A 14,488-nucleotide genomic window follows, 5' to 3' on the forward strand; every position below is an offset into this window, starting at 1 on the left:
TCCAGAAGGGATTCTCCAGGGACTTTGGCCAAGAGCGTCCCCCTGCCCTCTGACTGCAGAGCTGCTCTGGAGAGGCTGCTGTGCCTGTGTTCGGTGGAAAACGATAGCGGACTTGTCCTGACAAACGGTGGTTCATGGAGGTGTGACAGTAATTCTGCAGAGGTTTTTCTGTCTGAGTAGCTGTCAGGCAGCTCCTGAGGCCTGAAACACAGTGCTGGTGATAGAGAAGCACATCTTTAAGAAGAAACCAGAGCCAACCAGACCTTCAGTCTGGTTGTGACTGGCTTTTGGACAGGATGCTTTGTTCAGAAGTTACAAAAAGTAAGTTACTTTCCAAATCAGATGTAATAAAAAGAAACAGGTTTGCTAAGGAAATCTGATACAATTATGCTGTCAAGTTTTCCTCTATTACCAGTAACTGTCGTGTTCACTCAAGCCAAGTAATGTAAGAGGTGTAGGGATGTAAAAGATCTTAAGTGTCTACAGTTTTTTGCTTGGCGAAAACAATTGGACTATGAAAGAGGAGACATGAGGAGGTGGAGAAGCAGGAGCGTTATCCTTTCATGCTGCCCTTCAGGTGGGGAGGTGTTGGCAGCTGTGTCCCATCAGTCAGACTGCAGCCCTGGGTCAGTCGTGCTCTGGGATACATGGAGAGGGGGTGAGTCAAGGTGGAGCACTGGGGGATCCAAGTGCAATGGATTTTGCCCTTTTCCCACTGAAACATGAGGAGAGAGATTTTAATCCTTTCTGTTTTGCATATGATCCTAAGGGGTGGTTTCTGTTGGGGCTGTAAAACCATTTGCTGGGTGTGATACCAAATTAAATTAGTATTTCACTGAATATAGAGACTTAGGGCTACAAGGATTCTTAAACTAGTATTTCACTGTGTGTAGAAGCTACAAGGATTCTCAAGATAAGGAGAGTATGCAACAAGAGAACCAGATATCTTCTCTCAAAACAATGTAGGCTTCCTCCTGTTGATAAGGCCTGAGAAATAGGTTGCAAAAGGAAACAACTCAAGGAGCCTCTCAAGGTCGTAAATTAGCCCAAGCAAGAACATGTAGCTAAGTTAACTCAGTCCTGGAGGAGCCAGTGGTCCAAGTGCTTTAAGGTAGCAGAACAGAGAAAAGAGCTTCCTGAAAATTAGGAAGTAATGTTGCTGTTTTATGCTGTGGTTCAGGTGTTTTTTCTTCAGTGAGCTGTGCCATATTCATTAGGAGTCCCTAAGGGTAAAAGCTTACCTTGTAACACTCAAGATGGGAATGTGATGAATACTTCACTACAGCTTTAAAAATGGGAGCACACCTGCAAGGATTCTTTACTTGGCAAACTATTATTTCATAGAAGTTATTCTGAGAAGCACAAAACCAGTGTGGAGTGGTTTGTCAGTGTGACAAACTCCTGTTCCCGCTTTCTAATCTGGGCATGAGCAATGATGCCGTGTTCCAGTTAAAACTGAATTCCTGATTATAGCTCAGTATTTTTAGTGATGCTACAAAATAGGTGGAGGTGGCATCCACGAGTTAAATGCCAGTTAAGTGTGTTCCTGACTGTGTATTTCACTATTTGAATAAATGATACCACATACGAAGGCTTGGTTTTACTTTATTTGACCGACATAACTCTTTAAATACTAGGTTTTAATTATTTGTTATAGTATCAAAGCTTATTGTTTTTTATAGAAAAAAGAACTTGGTGCTTAGCATAAATGCTGAGGTCTTTTACATCCTCTCCCTTCTCTTCATGCTAGAGGAAACATTTCCATTACTCTGAAAAGAAACAAGGCGGTTGCTTCTACATGTGCTTATACAGTAGGTACCTGCCTGAAGAACACAAACACGCATGTCTGCTCTTGAGACTCAAGAGGGAGTATGGTAAGTGCCCTCTGTCCACCTTTGTCTGCTGGTGATTCACAGTTCCTGCAGCCATCACCAACCAAAACCTTATTTGATTCAAATAACCGCCATGTAGCGCAGTCATCTTCACCAGACCCCATCTCTCTGGCTGGCAGCTGAAATCTTCACTGCGAGACAGGTTTCTTCAGCACCTTCCCTTCCTGTTACTGGTTCCCGCCTGGCTCCAGTCCTTTCTCTGTTACAATAAATGCCTTGTTGGGTATTTTATCCCAAGCGCTGTCAGCAGGATCTCATGTCCCGTTCTGAGCTGGGTGGAGGAGGAGGGTGGCTTCTGCTCTGCTAGTTTGAAGGTGGCCGCGTTTCGTCCTGTTAAACATACATTGTGTTTAAACGCTGTTAGCAGCTATTAGCGCTTCCAAAGGATTTTTTCAATGCAAACGGATGTGTTACCTGGGAAAACAGCGCGTAACTAACGGGAAGCCCCGCAGGCGGTTCGGTAGAGCCCACGTGTGGTGGTCGCTGTCGAGCGCTCGGGAAGAGAAGGGGACCTGGGGCGCGCAGTGCGCATGCGCCGGGGTGCCGTGCTGTCCGCTGGGAATTGTAGTCCCCATCAACACCAGCGATGCTGCGTGCTTTCCGTTGTCATGGAGCAGCGCGACAGGCCGTAAAGCGGACTGCGCTTCCGGCTGGCGCGGAGGGGAGGGCTGGGAACCTCGTGTGAGGGAGCGTGGAGGCTGTGGGTGCCCGCCCGCCGGCCCCAGGCACCCGCCCGCCTCGCCCGCCCGGCGCCCACCGCCCCCAGGATGTTCAAGAAGTGAGTGGGTCTGCGGGTCGGCGGGAGGGGTGAGGGGAAGGGGAGGGTCAGGATGGGCTCGTCAGCCCCCTCAGTACCAGGACTCGGCCTGGCCGGGCCTTGCTCGGGGGCTGGGACTGGAGCGGCCGGCCTCTCTCCCTGCCGGTTGCTGGGCCCTCCCTGGGGCACCAGGCGCTGCTTCGCCGCCAGCTTTGCCTCCGGGGGCGCTGGTCTGGACCGTTTGGGCACTTGCTTGCGAAGAGACAAAACCCTAGACAGTGAGCTGAGTCATGAACTTGTGTGAGCTTCTAGGTGGTACAGAGCGCGGTTCTGCGCCTGTGGTGAAGGTTTCTTACAGATACGTGTGAACAGGGCCAGAGGTGTTTGTGTTACCAGCCATGTCTGCTGTAGGGGTTGAATGAAGTAATGCTTTGTGCTAAGGTGAATCTGTGAGACTAAAACCGTGTTTTGTGGATTCATATAAAGTGTACAAACAAAGACAGCCTACGGGTGGGGGCCCCCTGCCTTTCCCCAACCCACTGTTCCCAGGGGATAGTTTATGCCTCGTGAAATCCTAGGTTTGAAGGTTGGGCAAATGTGATACTGTTAATGTTTTTCAGCAAATTTATAAATGCTTCTGAAGAGTCTTGCTGAGATATGGCATCTTTTGGGCAGTAAACTCTGCATTTCTGAAACGTTTTCACTCACTTGACAGATTTGATGAAAAGGAGAATGTATCAAACTGTATCCAGCTGAAGACTTCAGTTATTAAAGGAATTAAGAATCAACTGATAGACCAGTTTCCTGTTATTGAACCATGGCTAAACCAGATCATGCCAAAGAAAGACCCAGTCAAAATAGTAAGATGGTAAGTTTCTTTTCTCTTAAACGTTTCTGCCAAGGTGCTGGGGTTTCTTCCTTTATATGTTTGCTTTGTATAGTCCATGAACCTGGTATTCTTGAAAAACAGTTGTTGTTTCTTAACAGATAATGATATATGTTGTGTCCAAACCAGACAGCTTCTATGTGCTCATCACACTCTTGAAGGTACTATTGTTTGATGAAGACAAAAACGCTGCCTAGTAGTGAATGTGTAACCTATTTAAGGACTCTCCACATAATCAGCCTGTTGTTGAATAAAGCATTCAGCTTTATGGATATGGAGGCTTGAACTTGTTTGGATAGTTTCCAGTACTGTGTGTGTTGGGTATTTTTCATACTGTCTTTGGGCTTCCATATATTATCTGAAGTATTTTCTTTCATTTTTTATTTTATAGAGGTAGCGTAGCTTTGGTGATTCTTTCTCTTTGTCCTCTATTGCATTTAAAACAAAGCGAAGAGCTGAATATTTGTCTGTAGATTTCTTCTTCCTTTATTAAGGGGCAGGCAGTGTGCAGGGGCCAGTGCTGAAGAACAAACCATTACAAAGTTTAAAATTTTCTTGCTAATTGACTGTCTTGGTCTTCAGATGCCAAGAGAGAGCAGACTTTGTGAAGTGAAATCTTTCATTTAAACTCTGAAAGGGTGAGGCACCTATTGGAATAATTTTTTTCTTAACCTTACAGCCATGAACATATAGAAATCCTCACTGTGAACGGGGAGCTGCTGTTCTTCAGACAAAGAGAAGGGATTTTCTACCCAACACTAAGGTTGCTTCACAAATGTAAGTTTCCTGAGGGTAGGAGGGGTGGGGAGAGGAGCAAGAGCGTGATCTTCTGTAGAACCCAATTAAAAAGAACTTACTGCTTACATATTTTATATATGTATCTAGAATAGATCTTAAAGATACAATATGCTTTCTCAAGTGTAATGTATTGATTTGCTATTTCAGGTGCCTGTATGGATTGTTTTCCTCATATTTGCTGTAATGCTGGATGTTAAACAATCTGAAATTTGATATCTAAGAATTAAATTGTGCAACGCTCTGAAAAAAAACAAAAAAACAACTTGAGAGAGGCTTCCCTAGGACAGAGATCTGAATTTCCTTTTGTTAGTTCCTGTCCTTGTTCTTTCAAGTCTTCCTTTTCACTTCCTTCTTACTAGAGTACAATTCTTTACTCATGAGTTCAATAATGTAATATATACTTGTCTCCTTTAAGGATTTCTGGTTGCGTGATTTTTACTTTTTACAATTTACTCTTGCATTATTTTTCTTGCTGTCCTCATTGTTCTGCTTTATTCTGTTACTCTGGTTTTGACTAGGGTAGGTATCCTTAGAAATGTTGTTCAGTCAAATCTCAGTATTTGAAATACTTGATGAAGGTGTGTGCACTTGAAGGCTGGCTTGGAGAGCCAACAATTTTCATGAATTTTGTCCATCTTTGCCTTTTTTTGTCCTGTTAATGTTGAACTGTTTCATGGAAAGGCATGGTTGTGTAATTTGAGGGGTTTAAGAGCCCTTAGTTTTAAGACCTCTTAATATGTGGGCTCTTGTGTGGTTGTTTTCACTGGGGGAACTTGTTCAAATTGTTACTCAGTGTATGAATACTCAGGAGGCGTGGGCTCAGTGTTGGAATCCCCTTTTGTTCTTGGATAGAAGGTGTGGTCTGCGCGAGCATTACTTGTGTCCTTTTGGGGCAGCACAGACAGACAGGACCTTCAGTAATTGCTTCGCAAACTTCTTACCCTCTTAGCACATTACATATCTAATTGCCACATCTAAACTGCCTTGATAATGAGTTATTCATGTTATCATTTTACCATGTTAATTGTGATGCTATATCTTTCCCCTCCTAGACCCATTTATTCTACCACATCAGCAGGTTGATAAAGGTGCCATTAAGTTTGTACTAAGTGGAGCTAATATAATGTGCCCTGGCCTGACGTCTCCTGGAGCAAAACTTTACCCTGCTGCCATTGATACTGTTGTTGTATCCTTCTTTAACTATGAATTACTGCTTGCTGTGAGATGAGTTAAATTTATGTTCTTCTGTTCTCAGCTGCTCATAATCTGAACTGCTGTTTATTTTAATGGTGTTTTGTGGAATAACTAGTAATCTGAAGAGAGCTGCAGAGGTTCAGATATTACTTGGCAAGGTTAACATTGACCTTAATTTTTTTTTTTTTTTTACTTACTGTGATGTTCCAAACCAAATATCTAGTCCTATTGTGCTATTGGGTGGAATGCTGCTCCACTAATCTAATTGATAAGTGGAGCTCCTTTGAGTTTAGGCAGAATTGTAAAAACAGATGAGCTACAGTTTAACTTGTCCACTGCCTTCTTAATCTTGTATCTCCTTCAGTTACAGAATTTGTTCCTGTTCCTAGGGAATTTGGAAAGATGTCTATGATCAGCTTTGCTATAGTCAGGACTTACTCTTAGGTGATTGATGAAATTAGCATATGTAAAAAGAGGAAAATGTGCTAATTCACTCCTGTTCATTATATTACAGAGAAAGGAACCCTGAGTGCATACAGCATTAAAACCACCAAGCTGTGCTGCTTTTGTTGTTAGATGCTATTGGAAGATATCAGTAGTTAGCATCAGTGTTGCTAAGCTTTGAAAAGATGCATCTGATTTCAGTACTTCTGCTCTTTTTAGGTTTGTGTCTCAGTTCCTCTGGAATCTAAAATGATCCTACAGTTTTGTTTCAGAAAGGATGAGGCCATCAGTGTTACGAACAAAGGAGTGTAGTGTGGGAGATCTTTTCTGTAACTGCTGTTCGAAGTTCCTAAATACATGCTTTGTTCTACACACTGTGATTCAATTGTTAAATGCAGTGCATTGTTTTTCTTACCTTTAAGAGCTGGAGCTCTAGAATTACTAAAAGTTCAACACTGGGTTTTGAAACTTTTGGGAATTTGTTTCCTCATACTGCTTTTCTGAAACAGTTTTAAAACCAGTCTGTTTTCCTTAGCGGTAATTTGTAGGCAATAATGGCAGAAGGAAAACAACATGCATTATGTGTGGGAGTAATGAAGATGTCAGCTGAGGACATGTAAGTGTGTTAAAAATTGAAATACAACTTGCCCCATGTCATTATTCTTATGCTAGTTTGAAATATAAGCACTACTGTCGAGGCTACTGCATTGCTGTTGCAGCATATGTTGTTCAAGTACAGAATTTGTTAAGATTGCATTGTGTTGATTAATAGGGAAAGAGCAGGAGGAAGGGAATAGCTTCCCTGCTTATTTGTTTACTGACTGAAATCAAAATAGTTCTTTTCACGTAAATACGGATTTTTAAGATGCACAACATTTGTACTGCCAATGAATGTCAGTATTTCTTGCTCTCTAATCATACTTTATCAAAGGTCTTGCTGAACAAAGAAATACTTGTATGGAGTACTTACTGCCTGGGCTGGGCAAGAGATGTAATTTGGATTTGAGGGGGTTGAAAATAATTTTTTGTCTGCAGGGACAGCAGAGACTAAAGTTCTGCTGGCACTTGGTTGACAGTTGGGCTTTTCTCTGTGACCTTCTCTTTTTCTTTACCTTGAGCTCACACGCAGGATTCCTGCTTGATGTCGTTGCCAGCTTAGATGAGCTACTTGTGAAATGCAGAAGCCTGTTCAGGGAATAAACATCAACTGAAAAGTATTTGAGAAGGAAAAGAGACAGAAAATAGTAATGGATGTTAATTGTTTGTAGCGTTTGGATAGAGCTAAATCATAAGTAGCTGAACCACTTTTAGTTCTGTAATAACCTCACAGCAGGTTGTAAGCTGCACCTGCAGGTTTGGGCTGCTGTTGGTTCCGGCCCCATCTAGCACTTGTGTGTGGGAGGAAGCTGATTTTGATGCAAACAAGTTGCTCTTTCATGTGGAGACAATTTGCAGCAGGATCATCATCTGTGCTGGGTCCCTCTATGGTCCTAAGAGCACTGGGAAAAGAGGTGGGAATGTGTTAAGAGGGCAGGGATAGAGTGGGACTGCAGCAACCTGGATTTGGACCTCCTGTAGCTGTTGAGGAATTACATTCCTTAGGATTCTTTGTAATGCTCTGGGAAGTCTCCAGGAGCAGTGGAAAGAGTAGCTGCTTCTGTCCCAGTCCTATATCTGCTGTGATTGCTGCAAATCAAGATCATCTGTATTCCTAACCCTAACTTCAAATTCAGCAGCCTTGCAGCTGAATATCCTGTTCCTGTGAGAAGCAAATGGAGAGGAAATGATACTGATCTGTGCAGCCTGTTAGTATGGAAATAGTGCAATAGTATGATTTGTCACTTGGTGTGACTACCGTACATGATGTGTTGTTGCAATTAACGTAGTGGTATTTTCCTCCCTGATTACTTTTGGACAAGTTGTGTAAGTAATGGGACACTTAGCCTAAATACAGTAAATTATATTCTCCAGGGGAATGAAACTTGTCTCAGTCCTAGAATGAAGAGATTTGTCTTATTTATGGTGACAAAACTAGATTTTTTCCTGTGGAATAAGGTACTGGAAAAAAGATGAACACAAATCCAATTCAGACACATAAACCAATCATCTTTAAAAGATGACCTGACTCAAAAGAGGTAGAAAGATACGTCTGTGGCATGCTGCAAGTCCTTGGAACTTAAATGTAATATTTGTAACACTTTTTTAAGTTGGTAGATGTCCACAGCCATCAGTGAAGCACCTTACTTGTATTTGATTATGTCATTGATGCACCTGGAGCCAGAACTTGTCAAATTCCACATGCTAGCCATGTTACACAACTTCCTGTGCTTGGAGGAGAAGAGTCACTTAAAACTGCTCTGCTACTTTCACAGGGAAAAGCTTAGAATAAGTAGCAGAAGTGCTGTCTGAAACGTGCCTCCCATGAAGAAGTAGTTAAAAATATCGTGGAATGTTTGTTGAGAAAACACGGAAGGCAAATACTGTCCTCGTGTCATTCAGCAAAGTGGGTACATGTCATAGCAAATACTGTTTCTTGTCTACCTGCTGTTGAAGATTATGACACAGTGGATGATAGCTTCTGCCCTTCCAGTTCATAAGTGTTGCATCTTCTATTTGAAATACTGTATTTTGTAGTGCTGTAATGTTTAACCTAGCTAATACTTTTGTACCTTTTCCCTCCCCCTGCAGTGAGAAGGTCAACAAAGGGATTGGTATCGAAAATATCCACTATTTAAATGATGGCCTTTGGCATATGAAGACGTACAAGTGAAACAAAAAGAACTGTTACTCCAAAGGAATGCACTTAGATTAAATGTGGACTGCTTTGTAATTCCTTATTTTTAATGTGACTGAATGTACAAATTATTTTGTTCTGTGGCTATGCTAAATAAATCAAGTGAATGCAAAAGTTCTGTTAGGCTACAATAGTTTTCTAGATTTCTTTTTATTACAGTTCTTTTGTCTTGAAGTCAAATCTTCAGTGACTGAAGATAGGTGATGGCAAGATTCTGCATGGACTGTGAGTAGACTATTTCAAACAAAAAGGAGGAAAAAGGCAAGAAATGTTTACATTTTTATACTCTTCTAAAAGAGTAACAAAGTGTATGTGAAATGTAATTTAATACAGTTTATAAAACCTCTGAAACATTTCGGTTCTTTTCTTCTGATTAACATCTTTTTAGTCTACCTGGTTCTTGAATCAGTTTTTTTGTCATTATTTTTTAACTTAATTTATTAACAGCATTTATTTCAGTATTTTACATAAGGATTTTCTCTTTTTAATATGCATTTATCTGTATAGGATTTATGAATTAAAGACTGGTATGTGGACTAGAAATTTTCATGCTAGTTCATATCTGAAGTATATATATATATTCAAGTTTCTACCTGCCAACATTGTTTGATATCTCCTTATAGTGTTCTTAGTAATGTGGACATACTCCAGGTGGAGTGTGTGCCAGCCTGGTGCCTGATGCTGTACTCCCCGTTTGCCGCCTTATTTTAGAAGCAGAAACAAAATCACTGTTTAACAAAGGCACAGTAGCAAAACATAGTTATCAGTGTAGCCAGGAGTAAGTTCTTCAGGTGGACCTTCAAATGAGATCTCTGCTTGTTCACACTGCCACGTGTATGTACACCTACAGAACGGGTTAAAGAGCACTGTGTATTTGTCTGGATATGCCAACTCTTTGTTCAGTGACTGCACACCTAAAGCTACATCTATGGAAAACAGCCTGTGCTGTGGAATCATTTAATAAACTAAAAAAACTTTAAGGTCTACCACTTGTAACTGTCTCTGGAAGCATTTATTAATAATTCAGGTGTATTCTAACACTTATATAGTGGCAGAAGGTAATTTTGTATGCAACTGCCTTGTGTCAGTTCTGTTCTGCATGTTGGCTTCCCCACACTAGGACCTTTACAGAAGGTAGTGGCAGAGGTGGTATCTGTCTGATTCTAAAGTCAAGTTGCGACATTAGGAATGTGCTTCCTAATACATGCTACTGTAAGTAATTTTACAGGAGAAATTTGAAAGATCATACTTGTGAAGATGACTGTTTAAATCTGAAACTATTAATGTAGGAAGACAAAAATTAAGGTGATGATAACAGCAGTGCTGCAGAAGAAAGTTTGGTCAGACCTTCCCTTCAGAGTGCTAATGGACATTTTTATCCATCTTAAAGACTGCTGTAAATGTGTACTCATTTTTTGTTAGTGCTTCAATGGATCCTTTTTTTTTTTTTTTTGCCTAAAACAAGCTAGTCTTGAGTGCTGTGGCTTGCTTTTCCCTTTCCGTCTTGTCTCCTGTTGTATTACAGTACTTCTCAACTCTGTGATAAATGGGATTTATGGTAATTCCTGTTTTTTTTTCCTTGTTTTGCCCTATGACTGCCAGTGTTGCAGTGGGGTCTTTACTATCAGAAACAACACCGAAATAAAAATTTTACTTCATCTGCTTTGTCAGTATTCCCAACTGTGGATCTAAGCTTTTAACAGTGATTCTGTAGAAAAGATGAGTTAAATCATGCTTGAATTAATTTGCATACCAGTTTCATAGAACCCCAAGCTACTGATTTTTCTCTAGGCTTTGGCAGCAGTCATGTATGTGTTTGCCTTGATGTGTCAGCTGAGAGTGTGCAAGAGGTGAGATAAGCTGCACTTTTCGAAACAGCTGAGCTGTGGTGTCCTGTTCGGGGCTCTGAGCAGTTGTTTTGCCCTTCCTGTCAAAAATGAAGGATCTGATGCTTAAAAAAAAAAGTGGATGTTTTCTTTGGCTTTCATGCAGTTGTCATTTCCCCACCTGCCCCTCACAGCTCAGGACAGGCTGAAGTATTAAAAATGGCTTGTTAAAGAAAGGGAAAGTAACATTCTCTTTATCAGGTCTTTTATGGATGTTGTAGTACTAACAAAGCTTGTGACAGTCTTAGATGTACTAGGTAAGGAAGGTACTGCATCTAAGTCTTGAAACATCCAGGTTGGGTCAGTGAATTCTAAATGGGATAAACTGAAGTGCTCTTTATCCCTTCTTGCTGTGGCTGGAAGGGAGTGTGAAAGTGTGACCTGGTAACTTGGATAAATCTGACTATTGTGTAAAAAGCAAATGGAAACACCCCCCCCCCGCCCCAAACCAAACAAATGCAAACCCACAAACAAAATCACCAGTAAGAAATCCAAAGACCACTGAGGAGTTCTGCAGGTTGCTTGTTGCATGTGTAACCTGTTTTGCTAATATTCAAAGAAAGGGGGGCAGTGCAAGCACATGTTGTTCTTCCTGCACCTTGGTGTTTAAAAAATCTGTAAATGTGTCTATATTTGTATTGATATTTAACTAACTTCTTCCTTGTAAACGCTATTAGCACCATTAACAGGACTGAAAATAATACTGAACCTTTACTCTTAATATGCTTATCTATGGAATGAAACTTCAAATGAGCAATTACTCCTGTGCTAACAGGCTGCTTGACCATGGTAATACTTATTCAAATATAGTCACCGCTTTTGTCTGCTTAAAACCAGCAGTCCAAAGGTCACTTGGTATTTTTCTGCTGCAATTTCCTGACAGATCTCTTGTTGGCTTGCTTTCTGCTAATTCCTGATGGGGCTGGGAGGCTGTGTACGAAGCAAATAGGTGCTGCGTACACAGCACAGCTCAAACTGTTGTGTATTTAGTGTAAAGGAAATGGCTTAAAATTAGTCTTTGAGATTGCAGCTGTAGCCAGTTTTATTGGTATGTCTTGGTACAGACTGGTATATCTAGAAAGATATAAAGACATTCTAGAAATGCCTGGAAGAATTGAAAGAATCAAAGTCTTGCAAAAAATATAACAGTAGGCTAAACTTCATTTGGGTTTTCATTAATAAATATTTACATGTACAAACCCCCCCTATAAACTTAATTTCCTTTTATTATAAACATTAACTATTTATTTATCATTTCATTCCAGCAGTGTCAAAAGCCAGAAACATTTCTGTATAAAAGATTTAGAAAAAAGTTCTCCTTCCACTTTTAAAATGAAGAGCTTTACCAAACCTCAATGTGCAAAAAGAATCTGTACACCAGTACCACCAGGTACAAAATGAAACGTGTCAGTACAAACGTATGTGGTGAGAAGAGCCATCTCTGTGGTTCCAGGTCTGTTTTGAGGACACATCAGTCATTGTCTGAGCCTGGAGGTGGCAAGAACACCAGTGCATCGTTGTACGTGTGGCCGTAAGGTCGCAGCCTGTAGACACCATACATCATCACGTGCATGTGGTTTGGGGCCAGACCACTGAAGGTGATGGCCATATCAGAGCAGCAGCCATCCACCACCTGCTGAGGGTGAGTAGACATTGCATCCTTAATGAGAGCATTGACTGACTTGGTGTTGAAGACATCTTTTCCTTCTGAATCTTCTGCATTTTCAGCAAACACTCCAGTGTACTTCAGGCAGATTGCCAGCTGTTTGTCCTCAGCAAGCTTCCAAATCATGCCTCCTTGCTCTGGGCACTTGTCAGAGTCTTCAACAATACGGGAGAATCGTCTTAGTGATTCAATGCTTAAGACAATTCCTCCCTCACCATCTACATACTCAAGGTCACCAGATTTCACAGTGTGGCCTATATAAAAAGGCTGTGAGGGGTCTTTTTTCAGTAAGAAATATTTGAGGTTTTCAATAATAGCAAATGTTGTTGGGTATGCAAGGAAGAACCAGCTGAATTCATCTTTATAGTGTTCGTATGTTATCTTGTAAGCTTTTCTCATCATCACCCACATGTCATTTGTGTTGAGGGCTACAGAGTCAAACACTTTGACATTTTCTGAGCTGTAGAATTCCACCTTGTCGCAGTGCTTGCTCCACGTCTCTCTGACAGCAGCCCAGTGCCCCAGATCTTTGGGTTTCACAAGGATGATACAATAAACACGGATACTTTTACTAAGCTCCATGCGTTCACCTTCTGAAAGGTTTAGGACATCCTCTTTGTTGGGAGCCTGGATGTGATGATGCTCGTGGCGATGGGCTTTAGTCCCGTGGCCTACCTTCATGTGTCCCAGGAGTGTGACCAGCATGCAGAAGGCTCCTCCCAGCACCACCCCTTTCACGAAGGAGCTGCTTTCGGACATCATTTTTCCTAGAAAGGAGACACGCTGTGAGAACTTCCAGCAGTAACTTTACTAGGGCAGACCCCTCACGATTTTAATGTGTTCTTCCATTTCTAACCGCGGGTGCAGTTCCCTTAAGTCACAGACACCGCCGGCGAAAGAGGCGGCAAACCCAACGAGTTCCGGTCTCTTTCGCTGCCGTTACCAGCACTGCAGAACGCCACCCTGGGCTCTCGTACACCGGACCTGCCCCACCGCCGTGACCACCCCGCTCCGCCGCGCCCGGAGCACCGACATGCCGCAGCCACGTCACGGCCCGAGCGCAGCGGCGCTGCCCAGCGGACCCCTCCCGGAACCAGACCCCATCGGTCCCGCTCCTCGCCGTTCAACCACGCTCCCTCCCCTTCCCCCGTGACCCCGCTCACAGCGCCTCGCCCCGCCCGCCGCAGACCTCCGAGACAGCCGGAGCGCCGGCGGAGCCTCACGGCCGCTGTGGCTGGGGCCCGTCCCGGTCCCGTGCCCCGCGTCCCCCGGTGACAAGGACCGGACCGGACCGGACCGGACCGGACCGGACCGGACCGCCCGGCGCTTACCGGTGCCTCCCGTGACAGGACACCGGCACCAGATCCACCCCACCGGAAGCGCCGCGCGCTGCCCTTCTAGGCGTCGCGCGCTCGCTGGTGCGGAGGCGCCACCTGGCGGTGCGGATGCCAACTCGGAGTGCGGTCCCGGTGCCGGTCCCTCCGCCCTCTCCCGGTGCGCATCGATCCCCGCTGCCCGCCTGCCCCCCCCCCTTCCCCCGCGCCGTCCTCGCGGCCCTGCCCCTGCCTGGCCGCGACCGTGGCGGCCGCTCTTGGCGCGCTCAGGCCGGTGCCTTCAGGCAGGGGTTCGACGCCGCGCTGAGGTGGCCCCGCCATGTGGTGGGGAAGGGCCGGCCGCAGCTCCCGCCGCGCTGCCGCTCGGGGTCTCGGCCCGCTGTCCCGCCGGGCAGCACCATGCGGGAGCGGTGCCGGGGTCCGTTACATGTGTTCACTGTACTGACCTGAGCCGCCCTGGGAAGGTGTTGACCTGACCAAAGGGGGAAGCGGTGTGAGTTTCCAGCACAAACTCTCTGCTTTTAAATTAGAGCGTAGGTGAATGGGGACAGCATGGCAAAGGAAGGGCAGAACCCGCCTTAAACCATTGCCGGGATCGAATCTGCTGACGGCAATGGGATATTGCCCTATATTCAATTTCCACATCAATACAATACACTGTGCTGGAAGCATGGTACATCTCAGTTGTTTCCTCCGGCACAGAACACAACAGACACACAAGATTAGTTAATAGAGAATCCCAGAATGGTTTGTATTGGAAGTGACCTTAAAGCTCATGCAGTTGCAGCCCCCTGCCATGGGCAGGGAAACCTTCCACTAGACCAGGTTGCTCCAAGG

At 43.7% G+C, this 14,488-nt stretch overlaps 2 protein-coding genes and 1 long non-coding RNA gene across 5 annotated transcripts; 1 reads left to right on the forward strand and 2 right to left on the reverse strand.

The window, feature by feature from the left end:
- Positions 1 to 1,589: 1,589 nt before the first annotated feature.
- On the reverse strand, positions 1,590 to 2,227 carry LOC130607765 (uncharacterized). Its single transcript, XR_008974332.1, has 2 exons — positions 1,894 to 2,227; positions 1,590 to 1,769 (listed from the first exon to the last, which is right to left on the reverse strand). It is a non-coding gene; the product is annotated as an uncharacterized LOC130607765 (long non-coding RNA).
- A 286-nt stretch (positions 2,228 to 2,513) lies between these two features.
- MCTS1 (MCTS1 re-initiation and release factor) lies at positions 2,514 to 9,761 on the forward strand. The gene is made up of 6 exons (XM_057425154.1): positions 2,514 to 2,670; positions 3,365 to 3,517; positions 4,215 to 4,312; positions 5,386 to 5,519; positions 6,520 to 6,587; positions 8,660 to 9,761. Exons 1-6 carry the CDS (start codon positions 2,660 to 2,662, stop codon positions 8,739 to 8,741), a joined length of 546 nt encoding a protein of 181 aa, XP_057281137.1. The 5' UTR covers positions 2,514 to 2,659; the 3' UTR covers positions 8,742 to 9,761.
- Positions 9,762 to 11,792: 2,031 nt separating this feature from the next.
- C1GALT1C1 (C1GALT1 specific chaperone 1) lies at positions 11,793 to 14,239 on the reverse strand. 3 transcript variants are annotated; one of them, XM_057425164.1, is made up of 3 exons: positions 13,624 to 13,670; positions 13,507 to 13,593; positions 11,793 to 13,084 (listed from the first exon to the last, which is right to left on the reverse strand). In XM_057425164.1, exon 3 carries the CDS (start codon positions 13,077 to 13,079, stop codon positions 12,123 to 12,125), a length of 957 nt encoding a protein of 318 aa, XP_057281147.1. In that variant the 5' UTR covers positions 13,080 to 13,084; positions 13,507 to 13,593; positions 13,624 to 13,670; the 3' UTR covers positions 11,793 to 12,122. The 3 variants fall into 3 exon arrangements, with proteins under 3 accessions (XP_057281147.1, XP_057281149.1, XP_057281148.1); XM_057425166.1 differs by lacking the exons at positions 13,507 to 13,593; positions 13,624 to 13,670 and adding an exon at positions 14,124 to 14,239; XM_057425165.1 differs by lacking the exon at positions 13,507 to 13,593 and having other exon boundaries at positions 13,649 to 13,774.
- Between the last annotated feature and the right edge of the window lie 249 nt (positions 14,240 to 14,488).

The sequence above is a fragment of the Pezoporus wallicus genome, unplaced genomic scaffold, assembly GCF_028554395.1.
Source record: "Pezoporus wallicus isolate ANWC-B61680 ecotype Strahan unplaced genomic scaffold, APGP_CSIRO_Pwel_v1 scaffold_6445, whole genome shotgun sequence".
In the NCBI taxonomy this organism is placed as follows: Eukaryota; Metazoa; Chordata; class Aves; order Psittaciformes; family Psittacidae; genus Pezoporus; species Pezoporus wallicus.